This window comes from Dermacentor silvarum, chromosome 2, assembly GCF_013339745.2.
Source record: "Dermacentor silvarum isolate Dsil-2018 chromosome 2, BIME_Dsil_1.4, whole genome shotgun sequence".
NCBI lineage: Eukaryota > Metazoa > Arthropoda > Arachnida > Ixodida > Ixodidae > Dermacentor > Dermacentor silvarum.
This window is the reverse complement of record NC_051155.1, coordinates 169,155,529-169,181,323: the sequence shown is the minus strand read 5'-3', so window position 1 is coordinate 169,181,323 and position 25,795 is coordinate 169,155,529. Positions and strand designations below refer to the sequence as shown.

At 44.5% G+C, this 25,795-nt stretch overlaps 1 protein-coding gene across 3 annotated transcripts in view; it reads right to left on the bottom strand.

Moving 5' to 3' along the window:
• Positions 1–2,661: 2,661 nt before the first annotated feature.
• Positions 2,662–25,795, bottom strand: part of LOC119442086 (oxysterol-binding protein-related protein 9) — a 53,691-nt gene continuing 30,557 nt past the window's right edge. For 2 of the 3 annotated variants that reach the window (XM_049661883.1, XM_049661884.1), the window contains 5 exons: positions 24,491–24,575; positions 20,129–20,400; positions 11,132–11,254; positions 10,716–10,807; positions 2,662–3,250 (listed from right to left, as the gene is read on the bottom strand). In XM_049661883.1, the coding sequence (XP_049517840.1) occupies positions 2,998–3,250; positions 10,716–10,807; positions 11,132–11,254; positions 20,129–20,400; positions 24,491–24,575 (825 nt within the window). In that variant the 3' untranslated portion in view covers positions 2,662–2,997. Of the gene's footprint in view, positions 3,251–7,983; positions 8,120–10,715; positions 10,808–11,131; positions 11,255–20,128; positions 20,401–24,490; positions 24,576–25,795 lie in introns of all 3 variants that reach the window. The other variant, XM_037706814.2, reaches the window with a different exon arrangement.

Below are 25,795 nucleotides of genomic sequence, written 5' to 3'. Positions count from 1 at the left end.
ATGGGTGTTAGATTCAAACTAAAGTGGACATGCCTTGAACACTAACAACAGACCCTTTTCCTAAGTCGCAAGTGCGATTATCTACAGTGCACATTTGCCCAACTGGTGGCTGTGGCACCAGTCATGGTTTAAATGAACATAAGGTGCTAGCTGCACATGCCGAGGCTTTTCTCTTGCACATGGTTTCATCACAAGAACCGTGTCTATCCTTTCGTCACAAGAGAAGTAAACTGGTCGTGTACAATGATTGCAAAAATAATGAAATTTTTATTAGCTTGGCAATCTGCCTCACAAGAAAGCTAGCTTTAAAATTATGAAAAAGGCCCATTGCACAATTACATGAGCACTACCATCAATTCTTAGAGTTCATTAATGACCCAATTATATGGCTTACTGCTGGAGTCTTGGCACTACTGCAATGCCCCATTAGCTGCACGGATAATATGGTAATTCAGTCATAGGTATGTGGGGCTAGTGCTGCACCTGCTGTGCATTTTTCTGGATAGTAAAATGATTAGTAAATAACAAACAGCTTGTAAACAAGGGACATGAAAAAGAGAAACATGCAAAGTGCTGTCATGTCCTTTGCTTTACATGCTGCTTATTTGCTGATCATGGCTAATCAACAAGCCAAAATACCTGCTCTAGTGGATATGATTTGCTCAATGGCAAGCTATATTGCTGTAACACTGCCACAGATAAAGTTCTTATGCCCACAGCCGCAAATAATGTTTCCGGAAAACACATGTACATGTACTAACCGATTAAAATGAGATACTCAGACCGTATGGTGGTCGGTGCTTTTGAGCCACCGGTGAGTGCTGGATGGTCGCAAGGGGGTCAAACACAGTCACAGTGCGTTGCAAAGGCTCTTGCTTTCATCGTGTATGATAAAGAATCAGTTCAGTGTCTCCATCCAGCGTCCACCGGTGGTACAAAAAGCGCCGGCAGCCACATTCTCAGAGTATCGCGTTTGGATCGCTGAGCACTGTACCTACCCTCACATCTTTTCTGCTCTGTATTAATTTAAGAGTGACATTTAGTCATTGTTTGAAATATCCAATATGGTAGTTTGATGCTTCATGCCCTAAGCCTATATCTAGGCTATGAGGTGTGCGCAGCAGGCATGCAAAATTTCCTGAAATTTTGAGTGGAAAAAAAAAGTTTTTATTTAGGAAGTTTTCAGAAAAATTGAAATTCCAGTAAGAACAGCTTATACTTATTATTTCAACAATAAAATAAAATTAACCATATGTACATGCGATAATTACGCAGAGAACATAAAGGCAACTTCGAATGAATGCCTTATTCTCTTCTACGAAAGATTGCTAATCTGATAACTCAGAAAGGTCGCAAGGGTCCAAGTCCCTAACTGGACACACTCGCATTAGAATCGATCGCAGCTGCTTCCGCATTCAAATACGATTGTACGTAGAGGAGTTTTCGAACACATTTACTACCGAGTTTGTTATGAAGCTTGCCATGCACTCGTTATGCAAACAATGACCAGTTTCGTTCACAACAGGTCCGTTCGATTCGCCTGCACCACTGTGAACCGGTTCACGAGAAGTTCAGAAATTGTGCATCTTGATTTCTGCGGTGCAGGCACAGCGCGACACTGGAAACGAATGCCAAGGTGCAAGCGCGGTGCAGGCGTTATGTTATGTCCGACTAATGTGCACGGAGTGCGTAAGTTTGAGAGGTCCTGAACTGCAGGTATGATTGCCTTCTGGGGCGTAAATGCACGCCACACTTGTGTAGATACATCAGACGTGCATAAGCGGGGTTTTAATGGTGCTCGTGCCCGTGTGCTGCGTCGTCTGCTGCGCTGCTGCTTCACACCTATACACCTGCACCAAGGCAGCACCGACAGTAGAGTGGGTGCAGCAAAATCATGAACCAGCCCTGCACCTTTCGAAACGAACGGTGTGGTTCAGCAGGTGCCATTGCTGCACCGCTGAAACGAATGGCAAGGTGCAGGACCTCGTTAACTGGTTCAAGCGGTGCAGGCGAATCGAATGTACCTAGCAAGCAGATTGATTAGTGCAAAGGCTTTGCCACCAGATTGATGGTACCACATGCTTTGCGGAGTTCAAGACTCCATTCCTGTACCAAAACCCAAACAGCATCCTGTATTCCCTACGTTACATTTTCAAAACGAAACTGGAAGCATGTATATAATGTAAACACTTAAAACTGTGCTGTCATTTTCTTGTTGTTGCTTCTAGAATCGTATGCTGCACAGCAGAGAATGGCTAGTACATAAATGTATGGGGGAAATTTTGATTTCTTCCTGCTTTCTCAATGCTGAAAAAAGAAGAAGAAAACAAAAATAAATGAAGTTTTTTTTTCTCTCAATCTTTCCAGGTTTTTCCTGACCCTTACATCTCTAGTGTGCACTCATTTTTGCACTCAATTTCAGTGGAATGCAGCTAGAGTTGTTGGATGATTGAACGAAGCATTTGCGCTTAGCAGAGCACCAAAGCTGCCAAGCCACTGCGGTAGGTTGTCCAGATGAAAGACAACAGTGTTAACTTGCACAGCAGCTGCTACAGCAAAGCTGCTGCAGATACTATCGCTCAACTGGGTCCAACTTGATACAAGGTTAATGCCCTTATGAGAACTCCAAAAAATGCAAATAAGGCAGTCTTGCACAGATAATTTTATGAGATGATCAGAGGGCGTGGCCTTAAGAAGAAGGCCACGCTTTTATTGCTCGAAATGGAGGGTTTTGATTGCCCCTCCTCACCCGTTGAGTCCCTAATCACTGTTCCAGCTTCGGTGAGCACTGCATATATGTCGGTAGCACATCATGGCCCTCCATTGCAGGCCCGCGACTAGTAGAGTACATTTCGAGTCAAATGTGGCAGGTCCACATCTTTTTGCAACCATAGGGGCCAGGCAGGTCGGTGCCCGGGCCCCAGGGTCATCCATGCGGTGGGTGCCAAGCTGGGGAAGAAAACTTATGGCCTGGGCGGGCGGCTAAGTGTTTGCACCTCACAAGTCCCGAGCGAGAGGCACTCCGGTTGGAATGCATAGTGAAAGGCTGGCGGCAGCAAGGACCATGCCAGCTGAATGGTAGTTGGGAGTAGTAGTCTGCCTGGCTCTCGCCAACTGTGGCATCTCGATGAGGTGGCATGCCATGGTGATGCACGGACGGCAGAGACAATGGTAGTCTTCAGTTCTTCTTTCCCATTCGCTTCTGGAGTGAGTGGTCGTAAGCCCAGTGCTCTCCTTCCATGTGGAATACCTGAAGGTGAGGAGAAGAGAAGGGTGTGGGAAAAAAGTATATTAGCTCCGCTCATTTCCTCAGAGGACACCGACCTCCGCACTCAAGTTTGGCAAAATATTCATCAAAACAGGTAGCCCATTAAACCAGCCAAACAAAAGGTGGGCTACGACCATTCTCCAAGATCCACAGTTGCTTGATTTGTCATGGAATGCACACTGGTACAAAAATAGAAACCTGTATAGGGTTCTCACACATCAAGTTCTGACAACTGTCGGTGACTACTACTCATTCATTCAATTCTAAAAGTGCCCATGAACAGCTCGAGGCATTGGTAATGGTGCACTTCTGTAATACATACATATATGAATAGATAAAAAATAAACAGTAGTGATAACAATAAACAATTAAGAAATAAAAGAAGCAGGAAAAGTAGTACAAAAAAGTATACAACATCCAATTAAGCATAAAGGCAGAATTCAGTCAAAGGGGCAAACATAAAAGTTAAATATGGCACCATCAAAACACAAGGTATTCTGTTGGGTTTGAGCATGTGTATTATATATAAAGCCAGAGCTAGATAAAAAGCCTAAAGACTCTGAGATTGTTGAGGCACAGGGAATGCACAAGTGCCAGTGTTAGTTCTTAACAACAAAAGTGGTCATGAATCAGTTCATACACAAACAAGAAATTCATTCTTACAAGTAAAATAAAAAAACAAGTAGACCACAATTCAATCTTTGATCGAGCCCACTGTGTTGACATATGAAGAATACTATATAGCGGCTATATACAGTAGAAATTCATTCATGCTAATAGAAAAAGAGAGAGAGAGAGAAATAACTTACTAACACGGGAAAACACACAATCCGAAGTTGCTAAAAAATTTGACAGACTCAACTGTAGTTGACATCTACATAATGCAAAGTGTTGCGCAAATTGTTGCATCAAGAGACGCCAACGCATGCTGAGCTAGTGGGGCCCAAGCAACCCGAGACACACATTGTCGTTTTTGCAGCTTCTGAAAGCTTACGCATGTGCTCCTTGGATTCAGGCTAGGTCAGCAGCATTTTTGGGAGGAGCATTGTGGCAGGAAGGTTTGACGTGCCCATTTGGTGAGAATCGTTGCGACATAAGACGCACATTGTAGTTTTCCTATAAATAGTAAAATAGATGGCGAAAGGAAACCTGAACGAAATTAAGCTGGTGGTCAATGCCGAAATATGCCAGAGTGAAACATGATGCTTACTCTGCGCCACCTGCAGCAGGGCACAGCGGCGAGGGAATTTGGCAACAGCTGGGCATTGCAAAATAATACGAAATTGAATTGTATCAATGAGGTTCTACTGTAGAATCTTAATGATACAAATCTCTCAGGACAGTGCAAGAATTTGTATCACCCGAAATTTATATAACCCCAAAACGTTAACAAAATCAGGAAATTAAGGGGCATGCAGCCATAAAATGGCAGACTTGCTCCAAATTTCCAATTTTAGAATTTCTTTTCTTACGCAATCCTAAGACGAAATTTCCTTTATCTCATTGCAAAATACTTAAACAAGATATACAGCAGAATTTGTGAAAATAGTGCTTCTTTCGTCTGTTGTCTTCGAAAGCGGGAAGAAAATCATGCTATGGCAGGTGCTATCACATTGCTGATTGCACGAGCGCAGCTTTCCGTTGACGCAGCGCAGCCATTTTGGTATAACCGTAAACACAGGAGTTTGGACATTAAGATAGTATTTCTCCATGCAGAAATAAAAGCAACCAAAGTGAGCGCAAAAAACGAAAACTAGCATTGTGTTTCCTTATCGCAGTCATGTGGGGCACAGAGAGCACTCCTATTGGTCGACGAATTTGAATCATTGGAGCATTTGTTTCAGGCACATTTTGGCAGCAGCAAGCTGCACACTTTGTGCGTTCTGAGGCTGACATTTCAAGATCTGCCTGGTTATCTTAAGTTTCTTTTGTTGCTGCATTCTGGCTGCTGCCTGATGGTGATAAGAACATGATTTGAGAAAGATAAGGGAATCTTTACTTTTCTTGGCTACTTTGTATCCTGTGATCTGACAGGCGCAAAGGTGGAAAAGTTTCGAATTGTCATCAGACGTCGAAGATGACTGAATGTGTGCAATACGTAGGGAGATAAAGCTACCCATGGAAGTGAATGTTGCTGATCTAGCTGACGTGGCAAGATTGGGTAACACGTGATTGCTGGCTCTTGATAAAGTTAAAGGTCTTTGAAAATGGCCGACAAGTTGCATGATACTGCACAAGGCAAAACATTCTATTTTTATATTTGGAAGGGGGGGGGGGGGTGGAATCAAGGTGACGCAACTTAGGTCACCCTGGCAACAGGTATGCGAAGCGCGCATCAACGCGGCAGCTCTTCCAGCCTAACAGCCAGTGCTTGGTGCTACCGGTGCCGGCTCCGCCGGGGATCGCACGGCGGCTTGATTGTTTGTACCATCTGTTACGGTGCGAAGAGCAGTTAGCAAGATTTGAAATTTAGCATGTTATAAGCTAATGAATATGGGCCAGGAATTTGTAAAAATTCATATCATCCCAAAATTCGTATCAGGCGTGATTGTATCACCAAGATTCTACTATATGCCAAAAAACAAAGAGGCATCCAGCATACAAAATACTATCTTGTTGGCTTTCTTGCACCTAATAAATTGCACAAAGTTGCCCTAACTGGTCAAATCAAATGTTGCCGTGGTTGAGTGAAAGGATGCTATCATTGCTAATTTTCCAAAGGCCTTCTTTATTCATGTGTGTTTCTTCTTAGGCTGTTGCTACTCTTTCATGAAAGGAAAAATTGTCGTCCACCCGAATGTAGTACGAAGTTACCAAAGAAACCCACATGTTTCTCAGATAGCTTCGCAGCTGCATAAAAAGCCCATCCTGGTCCGGAGATCGAGCCCAGGGCCAATGCCTTTCCAGCACGGTCGCTTTACCATCTAAGCCAACCAGCAAGCTAGCAGATTGCAGCGCAAGGCCTAACTGATCAACTCGAAGCAAAGGGACATTGAATATGGCAGATCAGTCTTGTGGTGGAGGCAGGTTTATGAAAGGAAACATTGTCATCCATGAAACTACAAAGGAAACCCATACGGGTTCCCCAAGTTTTCTCCTGTTTTCTTAGGACTAGATATTATTGTGTAGCAACAACTTGATTTGGGTGAGTTGGTTGATCTTGAAGGTACCATCTATTTAGTGTCAGCATAGCTTAACTTATACCCCTGTCACACGGGCAAATTTAGAGTCATTTTGAGTAAGGCACTTTGCTGCTAGTGTTATTCGCAGGCTTTCACATGGGGTCGCTTAGTGACACTCGCTGCAGAACCTACTCACCAGCAAGTGTGTTTGGCGAACTCGCTTTACTGCGTTGAAGTGTGTAGCCTCCATAGCAATGCCTAAAAGATAAATAAACTAATACTGAAAGCAGAGTCGGTAGTAATATTAAACCACCTTATTCGTGATTGCAAATGTTATAAACTAATAAAGTGAGGTCTACGGCAAAGAAAAGCTAATTTACTATTCTCGCTCTCGGGCTGTTTACGTGTAATGGCCGTGCAGTTGTTTATGCCTGTCTGAGCCGCCGTCGTTTGTTCAGGGATAAATGGACGGAAGTAGTGCATCAATGACAAGGTCAGACGTGGAAACCTAGGCGCTCATACGTAGGGTGCGTAGATAGTATCACTGCTCGCTGTTTATGATGGTTACACGTTCATCGTTGTGGTGCAAATGCTGTTACAGGTAATTGGAAGCGGCTGGAATTCGCGTTCATTGCGCACTAAAACTGCACAATCCTTTATTGAGTGCGTGTAAAGGTGGAACGATGCCCTTGCTCAGCTGGCAAATAAATCTAGTTGAGCATGAGTGTGCGTCCACTTGGCTTTATCGTTTTACAGCAAAGTTGACTGTGTGTCGCTTGAGTCTTTGGCAGATGCGCTCTTCAAGATGCAAAATCGATGCAATTCTCTGTATTTTTTTAATGTGTTAAATGCAAGCGGAACCTAGGAGTGGCCTGTAAGTGACAAATATGAGCTGCCATAACATGCTCCAAATACTCATGATACATTCTTGGGCCATCTGCAATGGAATCCGGCATTCTTCCTTTGCTTACCTTGGCTAGTGTTGATCAATACTATTGCAGTTGCAATACACTCCTTCATTGGCACTAAGTTTATTCTGAATGCTGCTTTGAACTATGACAGTTATTTTGCAAACAATGCTTAAAATAACAAATATATGTTGTGCCTACTGATTCTGCTACAAGTGCCATCAATTCTAAAGGACACTTTTCTTTCTCGTGTAGTAGCGCCGCAAGAGTGACACTTCAGTGTAGTGAAGTGCACTTGCTCAAAATGATACTAAATTTGCCCGTGTGACACGGGTATTAGCCTATATAAACAAGAGATGTAATTTTTGGGTAGACACCTGTTCCCATAATGCCACCTGTGTGCAGGCCTGTCAAATAGGACGGTTATGTTTGTTGTTTTCTACGTGAATTCGCTGGTGTTCTTTCAATGCAATTTAGTTGGCAGTCAGCATTAGCCATGTCTTTTGTCCTGGTCCCATTGCACTGCTTCAATACAGACCTTCTATTCTAATCGCACATTAAGTGCTTTAGCAGGCAGTCAATGTTGTGTCCTGCCTACTTTTTGACGTCTCAATTTTTGCCACTCTTTCAAACACCAAAGCCATACCAACAAGCTCCAATTCAGATGCTACTGTTGCCTACACACCCTTGTCTTCCAAGACTCGCCAGTCTGCGCTCGTTCGCTCGCTTCCCTGCGCTGCTGCTCCTCAAGAAACGTCTTGCTGCTTGTTGCCTTGTTGACATCCTTGTTTTTCAGGGCTAGAGTCACTTCCTTCCATAACCTAGTTCAAAGAGAAAGCAAAGTAAAAAGCACGTTCTCAGGACAGTAGATGCACTATAGCTCAGGCCACTTATAACGCAACCATTTATAGTGCTGGACCGGTCTTTTCTGACTCCCGTTAATCTTCCCATAGAACTCAATGTATCCGCACACAGCTTATAGTGCAGCCAAGCGAGACAAAATACTGGTTATAATGCGGTCGTCGGAAAATTCTGCAGACTAGCGAGGCAGTGAGCAAACTTCTCAACGAGGTGCGCCGGTGGAGAGGAGAGCGATGCCGAGGTCCAAGGAGAAGGAGGAGATGCGGAGTGAGGAAACAAACAAAAAACTGGAGAGAGAGAGAAGAAAAAAGAAACACGGCAGTAGTGCTGGCTCAGCGGGTGTCCAGGGGTTGCCTAGGTGACAGAGAAGCCTTTAGATCTGGCCGTTTGTCAGCAGCGTGCGGCCTGCATTGAACATTGTCGCTTTTCGGTTCTTCAGTTTGTGAGGAAAGTAAATACGGTCGCTGAATGATATTTTCGGACACGGATGGGGTCTAAAAAAATTACTTAATTACCAGGCAAGCCGGAAAAGCTAATGTTGATGGTAAAATCAATTAGTTTTTTTTTATAACTCCATCACCGCAGAAAAATCTGTCGAGGCCGTGAGTGCGTCTTGCATTCGCCCGTCGCGATGCGCATTGTTGCGATGTGCAAATATCACACGTGTGACCTTGACTCCGTGACACTGTCAGTTTAAACTGTGTTCCACAAATTCGTCAGTTTGGAACGTTGTCCACACGCTAGCTTTCCCTGTTACTACCAGTACGTGCACATAAAAACTTTCGCGATACGCGTTCGCGGTAGTTGGCGGCTGATCACCTGCGAACTCTGCTTCATGTGCACAGGCATCAGTTCAGCCTGTGCGCATGATCTCACACCAGATCTTCGTGTATTCATGTATGAGTATGAACATATATCAAGGGTGAGTTTCCTGCGACGCCATGCAGCCGACACTCCCACCAGCTAGGCCTAACCAGCGTCGTCTTGGTGGGAGTCGGTGGCCGTAGTTGCGGTTTGGTGCAGAGTCAGCTAAATGTTTCGCAGTGGCTGCATGGCACTTGGAAATCGAAGGAACTGCATCAGAAGTGAAAGTTAGGGCTCATCCCAGTCTTATGCTTTGATTCCTGGACACATGCAGATGCTTGGTCTACATGTTTTGCATGTGCACAGCCTTTGAAAAATGTCTTTAGTTATAGTGTGGAAATTCGAGACTCTGGCGACTTACGTTACAAGTGGCTTATGCTGTACTGTGTATCAGATAGCTCACATGCCAAAAGTGGTCTACCAATGTGGTCGAGCAAGGGATGACCCTGGAGCCAACATTCCGACAAAAGGGACTTGCCCTGACCAAGGCAAATCCTTTTGTCATGACATTGGCGCCATAGTCATCCGTTCCATCTTCCTGTGAACCTCTGCCTCATTTAAAAGTGGTTTATGTGCTATCACAGAGAGATGAAATGCAAATGAGGCAATATTCAAATGTAAAGACAAAACAAAAAGCTTTGATCTCCAAGGGATGGAGGTCAAATGCAGCCCCATTAAGTGCGGGCATTTGAAGCGTGCAATTGTCAGAGGCAGCAAATTTAACAAAATTTGCAACTTGACTTCATAAAATTTTTTTTCTGACTTTGCCTGCATTAAAGATCACATATTTTACCATGATTTAGAGAAGTACGTCTGCATTGTTGTTCTGATGTAGTTAAGTTCTCGCCCACCAAGTTCACATGACAGTCTCCATAAAAAAGAAAACATGGGCCAAGACAGACTGACTTTGCCATCACTGGCAGGGACAGTGAAGTCACTGTCCATGATAGTGACATTTCTATGAGCAAATGTCACTGGCAAGCATGGGCAAGTGGCTCTTGAGCAAGAAGTCACACTGCACCGTATTGTCACACATACAATGTTTGTGCACCAGCGATTACTACTCTGCATGGAATGTATGGGGGCAAAGGGATAAACAGAGGACAGACCTTGACGTGTGAGCTAAGATTTGACAACTGACGACTGTGCTCCCCACTATTATAGTGATTCGAGTGTTGCCCGTCTTCCTGGGTACAAGTTCACGCAATGAAGTGTTAGGATTCTTAACTCACACTTTTGGCAGCGCTAGGTTCCTCATCGTCACAATGTGACAATGTTTTAGCACAACACCTATGCAGGGCGCAATGCTTTTGCGCACCCATTCTTGACTGCTTTCGCGACATGTAGGACCCAATGTTCGATGTGTGAAAGGAAAGAACTTCCTTCCTTTTTAAAAAACAGGAGCATGAATTTTGCTGTTGTTGACCAAAGTGGTCACTGCCTGTAAGACCCTGTGTGCTGCTCTACTTGAGGGTGTTAGAGAACTAGATTTTGCAGCAACGCTGTAATTGCGCATAAAATAGAAGTCAAGAGTGGCTGCTAGTGGTGCTGTGCATAGCACTATCTGACAGCAATTTTGATAATGAAGTGTAGCCAGAATTGTCATTTAAAAAGACAATGGCAAAAAAGAAAAAAGAAAAACAGGTGGCATGAGTGTCACAACTACAACTAGATTTTAGCACTGCAGCTCACCTGCGCGACTCGTAGGACTCTTGCTGCTGAATTGGTTGCACTATTTTCTTTGTGGTTCCCAAGGCGGTTGTATCCACAAACACATCTTGATCCTGCAAGATCAGAGGCACACGCATCCAAACAGAAGAAATGTGCATCTGTTGCTTACAAATGGTTTTTGAGCCAGGATATATTTCAGCAGCTAAATTTTGTATGAATAGATGGTGAGAATGCATGCAGGGAACTTTACTTTTTGATTTATGACTAGTGAACAACGGAAAAAAAAAAAGGAGAAGTGAATAAGTGAATGGGTTTCCTTCCAAAAGATTGGTTTAAATGCAATGATACAGCAGGCCTGAGAGAGCTACAAATAACTCTGTAATAATTGTTCGAGTTTAAAGCTTTCAATCTAGTGAATCGGGGTGTGCCCCACTTACGCCATTTGGGTATTTGGCCGTCATGACGCCGTTCCATTCACCGGTAACTGTCATGAATGGCCTCCGCTCATTGGGAGGGAACACCTCAGCTGTCAGCTGATGCTTCTTGCCACCAATCATGGGCTGTGGAAAAAGGACAATTCCTGTGCTTAGTTATTGTTAAAAATAAAGCAGTACTAAAATTTTATCTTAAGTCAGACTTTTACTTAAAATAATAGACGAGTGACTATCCGAAATTCAAAACACAAGTTGCAAATTGAACACTCTACTTTCAATTTCATACTCTGATTGAATAGCCATTACTTAAGGTTTCAAATATTTGTGCAATAGCTTCTGAAAATACTGTATTGATGTAGGGGATGATTAAAAATGAGACATAAGATTAAAACTCTTTGCCAAACTCTGACAAGGGTGAACCGGAAATAACCAGACCAGACACTGTGACAGCCAGCCCAATTTGGAGGTTTCCTCCCTCGTAGTACGGACATGGCGAACAACAAAATCCAATTGCTAAAGGAGCTTAATCTAACTGAACCTAACTACATGTCACAAGGCTCAGAATATAATTACTACAAGGATGAGTAAAAATATCATCCGCACGTGCTCTGTTTATTTTAAAGCTCCCATAAGCCATATTAAACAAGAGAGGATCACAGAAAGATGGAGATGAAGTGACCATGAGTGGTTGGAAAAAAAAAAGATGTTGCTGGAGCCAACATTTCGACGTTTCAAGTCCCACCCTTTATCAAGGTGGATTATCAAGGCGGGACTTGATCACTATTATGATGTTGAAATGTTGGCTCCAGCAATCTCTCTTATTCGACCACTGCTCATCCCTGTTGGTCATACTGTTATGCAGGCACCTTTAACCCGAGTTTGCTGTGTCTCCCTGTCTTGGCTATGCAAATTTTAATATTCTGTGTTTATTAAGCTGCAGCTGTGGTGAGAAGGACGATGACTACCCCACTTGTTGTTTGCACTGAAGAGCATCAGTGTTCAGCAAAGTAATTGTTCTGGTCAGACAGTGTCTCTGGTGCTGATGTTCATTAAAGACTTTGTGCACTGTACATAGGAAGTGTTTCGTCATGAAAAAGTATGAATACATGCAGACTATCAAGCCATTTAGCACAAATGCAGCCATGGAGGAGCACCTGAATGACCGTCCAAATGTACACAACAAATCAAATCAATATTTATTTCGCATTCATTCATTTACAAAAAATGAACGCTTGGACAAGAACTAAAAGCTGCTTGTTTACAGCTTGACACGGTTCTTGCCTATATTCATGACAATGGGGACATAATTGCCTTGCATGCACGCAAGGTAATTCTCTGTCAGATGCTCTCTGGTGAAATTAACAACACTTCTGAGTGCTGATGCTAAAAAGGGAACTGTGTAATTTTGCTGTAATCTGGTTTATATAATTCCTACAGTGAGAGCATGATAATTTTTGGACCACCTTCATAGTGCTGCCTACAGAAATAGCCCCACAACATTGCTTCTCCATCTGCGCAGTAGCTTTCTGATTCAGCATGGCAGCTACATTTATTGTTAGCAGCTCCATTGTTCATTTTCAGACAATGGGGTGCTCTTCAGGGATTGTCACTGCTGTAAAGCAGTGTTGTCCAAGGCTGTGAATCATAAGGAACAAAGCCTGAATCATTTCAGTACACAGTAAGAAAACCTGGTTGCGTGCAATGAGGTACCTTGCAACTACAATGACTTGTGCATCTTGCAAACAGCATTTTTCCTCTTTGGTCTCAGCAAGCGAGACCAGCTGTTCTCAAGAAGCATATGAGCTATTAAATGCGAAGCATGTCTTGGCGGACATTTGCCACTTTGAACCTACCCACCTACCCAACCACCTACCTACCTACCTATCTATCTATCTAGCCACCTACGTCTTGTTGCTCTCATGGTCGTTTTGTTAACTTGGTATTTACCAAAATTGGCATAGTATGACAAGAGTGTATGACGAACATAAATGATTGGCCATGACATTAATATCATGACATGCATGTCATGTAGGTCATGAAACAGCCGCCTATGTCTTGGTGCTCTCATGGTCGTTTTGTTAACTTGGTAAGCTCCCCGCACACTTGCTTCGCATAACATCGATTCACAGAGGGCGTGGGATCTGCCAGCTTTTTTTTTTTTTTTTGTTATTTGACAAGAATTTGTGCAGCTGACTTTCTTAAGAGGGCCCTGCAAACTTTGTTTACATGGTAAATAAACGCGTCTAGTCGCTGGACAACGCTTTCATCAACACCCGAACCAAACATTATTCATGTAAATTTGGCAGGGAGCCTACAATTTTGCTCAGAAGACTGCCTGCCTTTCTTTCCTTCATGTTCTTGAAATACCTGCCAATCATGTTTACTGTTATGCATAGACATGATGGCTACTGTGCATATTTCTTCACATGTCGTGGCTAATTAGTGCCTTCAGAAGAGCGGAGAATAGAGCAATCGCGTGGCTGATAAGGAAGTATTGTTATCTGACCATAGAGAATGCAGTGCCGATACTAAGGCCAATGAGATTAGGCAACATGACAGACCAATCTCAGAGGCCATGATAATACCAAAGCTAAGTGCAGTAATAGGATGAAGCAATGTAGGCATTGCTTTACATCAACACCATAGGGTTGATAATATTGATGAACGATTAATTGATTAAAAGTGTCCCCCAAAATGATTAATCTTCATTGGTGTCCACTTTTAATTTAATTGACTCAATCGATTAGACATGTTCAATTAATCGTTTTCGAGGATTTGACAGGAGTGGCGCGAAAATTTTGAAATTGTATTAGAATAGCGGAGCACGAGCAGTGACTGCGCTGTGCGGCTGTGGTAAAGCGACTGTCCACCGTTTTTTCGAGTCCCGAGTGATGCCGAGCTGAGCGCTTCCCCTCTCGATGATGATGATGATGACTTAATGGCAACTTTGAAACATGCTGGTTTAAAATGGTCGCCTAATCTGCTCGATTTAATCAGGTATGCTATACGCATTTTTCATTCATTCTAGCAATTTTGTATATAATCTCCTTAATCTTTTTTCGTCTTCTTTAAAACTTCTCTATCTACCTTGTACCACTACCTATGTCTGTAACAGATCCAGTCGTATCAATCTATTCCCTGCTTTTTTTCCGCCAATACTCTAAACGTCTCTTGCTTATCTCGACTGCTGACTGGTTGATGCTTCCGTCCACTTTAAATCCGAGCGCTTCTGGAAGGAGTATGTTACCTACGAGTCTCACTGGATGAATCCCTTCGCATTCATCATACTGTATTGGTGAAGCAGTGCACTGACAAGGACAAAGTGGAGAGACAAGGATACACGACACTCGCAACTATTTTATTTGAGAATGAACACTTCATCTTTATATACCCGCACACCCTCCGACGACAAAGATGTGCAAGGCAACCAATACGGTACGGTATGATATGGTATGATGATTACGGTGTGATGATTAATCACCAACTCGCCCAACTTTCGACACTACTGCCCTTCGCATTCCATTAAAATATACTGAGTGGTCTCCGGATTATTGCTGCAGCATACACATGCCTCACCTTGTTGTGAATATTTGCTCTGGTATGTTTTTATACTTAGGCAACCAGCTCGAGCCTCGAATAGCAAGGCACTGCCCTTTGTGTTATCCTACAGGTTTTCCCCTCTAATTTCTTTCTTCCCATTGTTGTAAATTGCCATGGTCTTTTTTTGTTTCAATTCTTTGCATCCAATTGGGGACAGCTGCCCGAAGCCGGAGGCTTGAAATGCCCTCGCAGTTCCAGGCATACTATTGCAACCCAGTCATTGACCGTCGTGTCACCCCCAGTTCACTAAAGATATGGTACAGCATTTGCAACAGTTTGGAGCATGTATTTGACATAGCGTTGGAGTTCATGTGGATTCCAGCAAATCTATAGTTTCTGATCCTCTATTCTCGCATGCTGGTTGTATGGCCATTCAAAGAAGGTGCCGGTTTCCCCCAAACATCCCAGCCAATTGACATTCCTTTGCTCTGTAGAAAGGAGCATGGATCTTGAAATTTTAAACCAGTTCTTTTCCCCCATGCATATTGTAATTTCATGCACATTTTAGTAGGGCTTCACCTTTTACTTTGGCCATTTTTCTTATTTCTTGTTTAACTGTACTGTACAGGGATTCACCAGTGGCGCGTATCTTGTTTAATTCTGCTCTAAGTGCCATTTTAAAACATATATTGCTTATATTTTCAAATGCCACTAGTGCCAACTCTATTTAGTCTTTACCAAACTAAAGATTATTTTTCATCAAACTTTATAGACTTGTATTTCTAACCTGGTTCCACCTCTCAAACATTAATATAGGGTCCTAGAAAAGTAGATAACTGTGTTGCAAAGTTTTTAAACTGCCCGGCAAAAATTTCAATTAATCAAAGAAAAACCCTGTATCAAAAGAGATTAATCATTTATCATTTTATCCTTCAATCGATTAATCATTAATCAAATAAAAAATTTACTGACAATCCCTACCAACCACAGGGGCAAACTACAAGGAGAAAAAGGCTGCAAGGATGAGGCAGGCGACAGCTATTTTGATTGCCGATCATTCAAAAGAGGTGTGGTCAAAGAGCATTTGTTAAAAATAATTTGGCCAATGATGCTCTTTAATACCAGAAACACGTTACACGCCTTTCCTAGGGGTGCTTATTTTATTTAGAGTATACTTAAATTCGAAGAGCAAGCAGCACAAGTTCTACAAAAACAGATAAAAACAGAAAAAGTAAAGAGTACAATCAGTATAGAACTGCAAAATACCAATGCACAAAAGGGCAATTTCACTTCTTTTCCATGTAAGCATCCCATGAGATTGTAGGTAATGTGGTTAGGTAAAAATAGAGTAACACAGTAGAACCCTGTTGATATGCTTTTCAAGGGACCACAGAAAAAAACTGAAACAGCTGGTAAAACATAACAGTGAGGAAGGGTGCAAATTGCAACAGAAACATCAAAAACAGCTTTGAATAGGTACCAGTACAGTTATTAGACGTCTCAGTGTTCGTACTGTGACTGGGGACAGCATATGCACGGGACACAAATGATGTTCTGTAACGGTGGCCTCTTTCCACTCTTGATGGGCTTCACCGCAATATTTTACATATGCTTCACTGCATAGCACTACTCTACTGTGGCATGGCTCTACTGCGGTGTACTCTATTAAAAAATTAAATTATGGGGTTTTACGTGCCAAAACCAGTTCTGATTATGAGGCACGCCGTAGTGGGGGACTCCGGAAATTTGGACCACCTGGGGTTCTCTATTGTGGTGAAGCTCTCAGTGATGCTACCGGCCCATCCCCTTTTGGAGCAGCTTTTGGAGCAGCCAAAAATGCGTTTCCGAGCAGTAAAATGGACTTTCGGAGCAGGTTTATGAAAGCGATTGCAAACTATTATACGGGGCTTTTACAGTTGGCAATGCATGTGAAAACAGTATGTGGTCACTGGTTCATAAATTCAATCCAAACACTAAAAATTACCCCCCCCCCCTCCCCCCTTATCACAGTCCTTAAGGGCCGTTTATAGTCCGACTAACATGAGCGCGCGCACACGCTACGTCACGTTGGCGAAAACGATCCCTTCTATAGTCGGGCGCACTGGCACAGCCAACGTAACCGGCGGCTTCCGCGCACCCCGACGTGCCCGGCGCCGAATTGGCTCCTGACCCATTCGTGCGTTGGTCGCGTCGACTGCGCCGACCCACAATGCATTTCGCGTGAAGAAATAAAGGCGCCCAGGCCGCTTCGCCCTTGCTTCGCCGACGGTCGCAAACAGCCGTTCAAAGCGTGCGCGTCGGAGTATAGAGGAGATAGCGTTTCGGCTGGCGCAGCGTAACCGGTGTAGCGTGACCGGCCGCAAACGACGCTGGCCCGTGCGCCAGAAACGTCGGACTATAAACGGCGTTTAGTGTGAACTGCGACAAAGCCATGGTTGTCCTAAGATGTGCTTGAAAAGCACAGAAGCACTCAGACGGGCTATGTGCAGAATTAGGAAACATTTGGCAACCTTCAGCATGATTTTGCTCCTATAAATGTATTCTATAAGATGGAGCACTCCTTTGTAAAATGTTACCGCCAGCGGTATGGAAAGCGTACATAGTTTTTCCTGTGCTGCGATTTATTGATAACCATCTACAGTCAAAGTCCAATTTTTCGGACTTCCTAGGGGCCGCGAAAACATTTGAAAAATCGAGCAGTCCGAAAAAAAAAAAATGAATGTATGCCTTTTACTGCCCTCAGGGGCTCAAATCACCACAGGTGCATCGGAAATAGCTCTGAAGGTATGTCGTGCTCGTACTGTGATAGGAGACGGCAGATGCACGCGTGTATAATTAAGGAGTACATACTGTGTCCCGTGACCATTGCCCTTACTCACTTTTGGTATGCTTCACCGTGTAACACTGCTGTAGTGAGACGAAGCTGACTTTCAGAATAAGGCACTATACAATGCGTTACGCTTTCCGAGCTTGGAAGTCACTGAGGAGGATTACAAATGCGGAGTCAGTGCTATTGCTGACATCGGCGAATTCTTTCAATGAAAAACACGGCACCGAAAATGAAGAGCCTTGGTAGCGAACGTAGAAGCAGGTTGGCCTAGCGTTGGCGCGGTGGTGGCTGCCAGCAGATCTGCATGCAAGAGCGCCTGTTCGAGGCGTCAAGATAATGAAAATGGCGGCAGTGGTGGCTTCGATAAAGTCGTTTCGGACCCACGGTCATGGCAAAAAGTCCGGAAAATCGAATGGCGAAGGGTTTTTGTATCTGAAATTTTAGATGTTCTTATGCATTGACTATATGGGGAACGTGGCGGTGCTGCGATGGCGTGTGGAAAATCGGTCATTGACTGTACTGGAAATGCTGCGATAGTCGACACTGCCGTAGAAGTTCGCTTTCGCTCGTCGCGCAGCTCGATGTGCATCGCACACCGCCCGAAAGTGCAGATATATGCACGGGACCTTTGACTGTGCACATGTAACGTTGTCGGATTAGGCTGTGATCAGCGAATTCAGTTTGGAGCGTTCTGTCTACACGTGCGCTTTTTCCATTCCGTCCAGTAAGTGAAAAAACTAACTTTGCGAAAGCGTTCGCGGTAGTTGCCGGCATGTCACCCGCGGACCGCTAATCTGCTTCCAGCCACCAGTCTAGCCCGTGACCTCATGCCCTATCACCGAAGTGTTCTATTGGTCTGAACATATTGGAGGCCATCTCACCGCGACGACCATGCCCACCACCGCGTCACCTGGCAGCGAATTTTTGTCATGGACACGTATGATACAACAAGGCTTAACCAGCGGCGCTTCCTCAGTATCCAGCAGCGAAAGTAGCTGAGTTGACCAAAATCTTGGCCGTATGCCATTCTTGCGCCATAAAATTGCCACGCCAAGAAAAGTGGGGGCGACAAATTCGATTGCGAAAAATTGTTCACGGCCACCGCGTCCGCGTTCTTATGTTGGCAAAATCGACCGAGACATCATACAGCGTCCGAAACTTCAGTCAGCGTCATTGGTCATACAGGAGTGTGGGGTCTGTTTTGGTGCCAGCGTGATCTCTCGCTGTTGCTTGAAGAGCGAGGATGTCCCGTTGCCTAAGCAACCCGCACACGTTGGAGTGGAAGGTATTGAATATAGACAGCAACCCACGGAAGAAACAGCAGTACGATCCCTTGACTCGGTTCACCACGGAACTAATGCAGCCACTGATCCATGCAATGACACTTTCGATGGTGCGGTAAAACAGTGCTTGAGGGCATAGTTCCGTTTTTGAAAGCCCAAGCAACCCTTTTGGCACAAAGTGGGCGCAGATTTCTCATATTTTGCTGAAATGGAGCAGGATGTAGCAGAGTTAGCCTCTCGGCGCAGTTCAGCGCAATTGGCGCAGCGGTAGCATCACTGAGCTCTATTGCGGTGAAGCTGATTAAAGAGGACTGGCCATTATGCAACACAAATAAGACCCTTGCAGGCCCCCCCAAAAACATGGCTCTGCACTCAGCGGATTTGGCCTAGTGCACATTGTTCCTGGTAGGATTTAACCGATGTACACTCTTTCAGGGCATTTGCAAACAGCTCGGTGCAAGTTTTCTCACGATGCTTTTGCAGCACCTGGATTGTGCAACTTCGATCGATTTGGGTCGCTTATTGCACACTTCGGTCACTTGTTGCAACGTACCAGTAGCTTGTTTCCTCTGCACCGCTAAATTCACGTGACCACCGCGCTAAAATGCAACATAAGATGTGGGAACAGTACAAAATGGCAACATATCAAATGGGAACATAGTACATAGGAGTCAATGGGGTTTAGAACGGGACTGTGAAAACGGGATGTAGCAGTCGGGAAAACACAAGAGTAAGGAACATATCAACGAGGCACTCCAATGTACAAAACACAAATAACAGAAAGAACTTAAGCGCCTCTTGAACACTGTAATCAGAGTCAAATCCAATTAACTCCTGGGGTTTCAACGTCCCAAAGCAACACAGGCTATGACGGACACCGTATTAGGGAGGGGGCTCCAGATTATTTTTGCCCACCTGGGGTTCCTTAACATGCACTGAAATCTCAGTATACGACCGTTCTTGCATTTTGCCCCAACCAGAACTTGGCCACTGTGGCCCAGAAGCAAACCCGTGACCTCCTGCTCAACAGCACAGATAGCCACGACCACTGAGCCACCACGACAGGTCACTGTACTGACACCATCATCTTGTTCCTTCAATGGTGGTATCTAGAGCTGCTTTGTCTTGAACAGTTATTGCAGTTATTGCTTACATATCTTTCCGAGTTACATGTAAAACCAAGTTGCCTCTTAAGTGAAGTCCATAGGATAGTGTCAATGCAGCCGTAAGGCCTAAAGGTAAAGGTAATATGTTTCCGTTATCTGGAAGAAATGAAAGCATTTTCACTTGACTGCATAGCTAAGAATACACTGCTGACAACGGGAATGTATCAAGAGTGCCACTGACCTTGGTGTGAAAATGAATGACAGCGTTGTAGCCCGTCTTCTGGCAAGTGATCTCAACCGTGCCACCCAGCTCGATCCAGGGCACGGTGAAGATGGAGCGACCGTATCCGCTGGGGAAGCTCACCACGTACTCTTCGTCGTGCCGTAGGAACATGATACAGCCCTGGCCCACGTTGTGCACACCAATGCTCATGCCCAGGTACTTGGACTTGGTCCAGATGTGGGCACAACATGCTATACCCTTGGCTGCATGCTCAGCGTAGAAGGCAGACACTAGAAAAGAGGAGACGCTCTTTTCTTTCTGTGCCCCAGACCCATACACAAGCACACACGCATGCAAAATTTAGTATGCTGTATTATCGTGCACATCAATTGCCCTTGCATATTATCGTGAAGTTGTATGACAAGACATTTTATTCATTCGGGTCACTTAGCACTGACGATGGCATGTGAAACCGCTGCCGAGAAAGTGCAGGTCCTGAATTCCCTTGTTTTCTATGAGATTTATTGCTACACCAGGTGGCAATATAGTCTTCACCCCCAATTACATGTTACGTGTAATTGGGGGTGACTCTCTCGGATAAAGAAAAAATTGGCAGATTCGAACAAAGGTCAAAGCACTGATTGCAATAGCAGGGTATAGAGTTGTGCTTGAACTTCTCAAACGTTGTTCTAACTACAGTCATGTCGCGTTAATATGAACCATGTTAATATTGTAACGCGGCAAAGAGGAGATAGAAGAGGAGGAGAACGAAGAACTCAGCAGCAGCCATGGCTACATTTCGGTGGCGACATCGTGGCGACCTCTCATCCATCCTGGTCTTCACCTGTGAATAAACATCGATCGTCCGTAACAGTTTTTGGTGGAGGTGCGGGGTACCCAGCACTATGCAATATGGACGAAATTTTCGGCGACCAGTCTTTCGCCATGCAATTCTGCCCCGTTAATGTAAAGACCCGCAGTCCGGACTATGGACGGCTATGTTGGGGACGAAACGGGCAAATACAGGCATTTTTGTCTCGTTATTATGGACACGGGTCCACAAAGCAAAAAATAGAAAAAATGACAGGTGACCCACAGAGGCCCTAGTGTATACCCGGAATTCGCGCAGGCCACGCCTGTATGCACAGGAACATTCCGGGATGGTGTCGAACTGTCTCATCAGATTGCCTGCATGACGTGCATATCGAGTACATTATCTACTAGCTTATTCTACAAAGTGGGCCCATCTTCAACCCTGACATCTGAACCTGTGGCTGGAAACAAGCGAAAAAAAGTGAAAACAGATGAAGCATTGGCGTTCTTGGAAAAGGAGGAAGAGACCAACGCCTGGGAGCCTGTGAGTGACGAGCAGATCCTGGAGCTTGTCGGCGGATCTACATCAACAGGCAAATCAACTCTAAGAAAGCTCTGCGCCGACAGCCGATGAAGAGAGAGACCAACCGTTACTCGACATGTAGCTTGCCATGGCTTGGCTATCGCATACCTTGAACAGGAGGGAGAACGCGCAGTTCAAGTAACCGACGTGTTGCGCTTTCTGGACACTACAGTAGGATTGAAGGCATCAGTGCAAACCCACATCTCGTTTTTTGTCTGAATAAACCATGTTCTTTTTTGCAACGATTATTCCTTAATGTTTATGTTTTTGGCCTTGATTCGTTATTATGGACGACTCACATTATGGACGATTTTTCTGGGGAATGAAGGCGTCCATATTAACGAGACTTTGACTGTATATGCGGGCCCGACTAACGCGGACGTGGCATATGCAGGTGCCCCAAAATTTCTGGCACCTTTAAAAGCTTTACCTCGCTGTCCTGTAAGGACCCGCGCCAGTAAAATTATATTACTTTCAGGTTTGAGCTCCGATATTCTTTTGCACTTTGAATATTTAATAGCCTGAGAAGATTTAAGATAAAAAGCATGCACTGTGAATGTTGTTTCATGACATTTGTTTGTGGGCTGCCATTCTCAAAATGCTGAAGAATAATTTAGTCAAGAATGTAAGACCTTGTATGAGCAACATTAGTGATAGAATAGTGTAGCAATATAACCTGCATATACAGCATGGCTTATTGCATGGCATGGCATGCAGTATACATAGACCTAAATATATGCGGGGCCTTACGGCAACGCTGACGGTGAAAATTTGCTTGTAGTATCTATATATAAATTTCTATCACAATAAAAAAAAGTTTGAGTGTAACCTCCACAAATAACTGCATAAAGACTGATATTTCCACCAAAGCAAACCAGTCCATTTTCAGCACAAAGTGTGGCGCTAGAAACGCCTTCATGACTTTTAGAGCTGATCTGTTGAAGTGCGGCATTGCCTCACAGCAATGCAAAGAGCATTCACAACTAAATTTTGACTTCAACTCTGGCTTCACAGCAATACGAAGGACAATGCCGCAAGCTGCACCCAAACTCCTCTTGACACATCTTGCATACAATCCGAACTCCCCCTTCTAACGTTCTCTACAAATGCCCAAAACAAATTAAGAATTATGTTATTGGTACACAGCTGCTAGATTTCAGTCAAGGTCAAGCAATGCCCCCGTCCCTCACCTCCTAAAAAAAAAGGGAGAGGAAAGAGAGAGGCAAGGTATAAAAATAGAAGCTTACACATGTAACAAAAGTGAATGTGACAAGATTATGCAAAACTGTTGTGCCAAGTCGTGCGTATTGTTATTAACCACTTTTTTAGACACTCAGTCTAAAGATGCTTTGGGAAGGCAAGAGGTGTTTATTGTCGGGACAAGCAAAGCACAAGAAAGCAACATACAAATATTTTGAAAACAATGAAGGTGATGCAAACAAATTAACTACAATCTGGTACAACTTCAGAAGGCAGGAGAGGCCCTGCCCAGATGACGGAAGCGGGGCAGCTGATTGCCTCCACGACTAAAGAAATAGTCCCACTGATGCAACTTGGCCCAATTCGAAGCGCGGGCTGCCATGTTCTCCGTCGGCGAGGTCGCCAGCCATCTGGCTCATGACGTCACCCTAGAGTGCGCGGCCACTTGGTGGGGGCTCGTGTGCATCCACTTTTGAGGGGCAAATGCCGCTGCCTTCTAAACTTGTACCCGACTATAGAGATAATGAGATAACATTTAGTGCAAAGCTAGAACAGGTCCTCAAGCAAGACGGTTATTGTTCAGCGTGCATTAAAGTGCCATTTATACGTAAGTAGTTCCACGTAAATGCCTGTTAGGACGTGGTTACTACAACCTCAACCAATGCTGTGAGTTGAGCTAATGCTTGATGCTTAGTGGAGAGACTAAACACAAGACAACAAAGAAATAACGCCTTGGCAGTACCACACCTATGAAAGTGATGTCTGTATGCCTGTCTGCTTTTGTAGCAAACTCTTCATCATTCAGAAAAACCATTCAGGCGCCCAGGCCTGCCCTGAAATCAGACGAAACATTCCCTACCTTAATACCTGTGCTACATGGGCGCGAGAAGTGACATTAAATGGTTAATGCCTTGAAGTTTCCTAATGACATTACTTTTGGAGCTGGTTCCACACGTGCAAAACGTCATTTGACACGATGATGATGATGACGACAACAGCCATCGGCTGCAGCAAGCAATTTTTGAGAGCTAATTTAAAAATAAGGGTGTGTTTACCAGCTTGAAATTCATTTCCCCAATATTTCAATGCAACAATATGTGAACTTCAGCTAGTGTGGTCAGCCTGGGTTTGCTGTCTTTCACGAATGGTTATAAGGTGTAAGATATGTAGGTGAGCAAGAAACGCTCAACCACATTGAGGTTAACACAGCGTTGACAAGAAGATGCTTGAAGAGCACTGCTGTTGACTGCAACGTATATATGCTTCCGCATAAGCATCACGCTGAACAGCGGACTCCATCAGCAACAGCACTGCACCACAGAAGCTACTGCATTAAAGGTATGCACATCCCAGCTGAATTAGTTGTGGTGAATGCATTAACTAGTGAATGACACTAAGGCAAATGACAAGTTTGCCCATGTGGCACCTCAAGAATGGCATTAAGACTGAAGGCATTAACAATTTACTGTAATTTTTTGTGCCAGTGTGGCACGGGTATAAGTGCAAAAGCAAGTAAGCCATCATAAATCATAAGCGCAATGAAGTAAATATGCTACATAGGATGACAACTGTGAACGCTTGGCTGAAGTTTTTCTTTCCTTCTGATTCTATACAGGCCGCATCGAAGGCCATGACTGCTGAAGTTTAAACAAAGAAGAAAAAAAAGAAAAAGAAGCCAGAACTGGAGCCAGCCAACAAACCAACAATTTTCATATGCATTCGAAACTAGGCATTATTTGACCCAGCTGTGCTATGTACAAACTCAAGATATCAGCAGCACTAACCTGGCGGGTGATGAGAGACTTGTTCGGCGATGAAGGTTAAATCATTAGTGGTGGCCCAAGGCACAGGACCATCTTTGACAAGACTCTGAAAGTTAAAAGAAAATGAAGTCACAGAACCAAGTCGAAATAAACTATTAGCAAAAGTCTGGGGACTATAAGTGTTGCAATAACATTTTCTCACAGCCTAGACATGCAGCCTGGTATATAGAATGGTAAAATGTTTGTGTGCATGTTCCATCACTGCAATGCAGGTCCCGATTCCTTGCTGCACCAAAAGAATATTGAAAGTTGCCACTGATAACGTAACTCTCAAACTTTTGGTTTTGATGGTCACAGTGAGAAGCTGTGTACAGTTAGCCTATGTACTAGGTTGTAGGAAGTTATAAGACAACCTGCTAGGTTGTAGAAGAGAGACATTGTGATCCTGGTTGCAACAAGCTTGGTGTTACTAGCTGCGTACTACAGTTAAACCTGCTTATAACGAACCTCGATATAACGAAGTTTTTATATTCCCCGCTGTTACTCCATAGAAGCACATGTATTTGAGACCTCTACGTAACGAAGTGGCAGCGGGAGACCCCCTCGAAATAACGAATTTTCCCCGCCAACAACCTAGAGATTTCACCCCAAATTTTGTCATTTTTGCGCGAGCAGCAACCGGAAGCACCTTCTCCACTGCGACTGAATGTGAAGCGAGCACACGTGTGTGTGCGCGCGAGCGTGTGCGAGGCGGGCCTGCATCCCTCGACCCGGCGATCTTGCCGCCGCGTTCATGACCTTTCCCCCTCCCTTCATTCAAACCTGATCCTCCCGCTTGCTGCAGCTGGCCTAGCCCGCCAAGACGGCACTCTCCTTTTCCAGTTGATGTTGCCGACGCGCTGGAAGACGCTGTGACACATCACACTCGATGAGCGAGGACACGCGCTGTCAAACGCTGGCGGCGTGTGAAAGCGCCGCTGCAGAAGCGAGCGAAGGGACCATCGTGCTGTTGTCTATCGCTTCAACGCAAACTGAGCGCCGAGAACACACAGCACGCACAAAGCTACGAGCCGCCAATGCACCTACACTGCCTAGACTCTGCCCCAATGGAGATCGTTTTCAAGATACGGCCCACGCGACTGCGCACCGCCGCGCAGTACACAGTTGATGCCAGAGTACAAGTACAACGCCGCCTGCTATCCCTCCCCCCTCACTCTCTCGCCGGTGCCTCGAGTGCAACGGAAGAAGGCGTGCTTCCTCCCTGCTTTTCTTTCTTGCGCGCGCGACATTTAGACACGGTCGTCGGCACCCTCGCACGTTTTCACT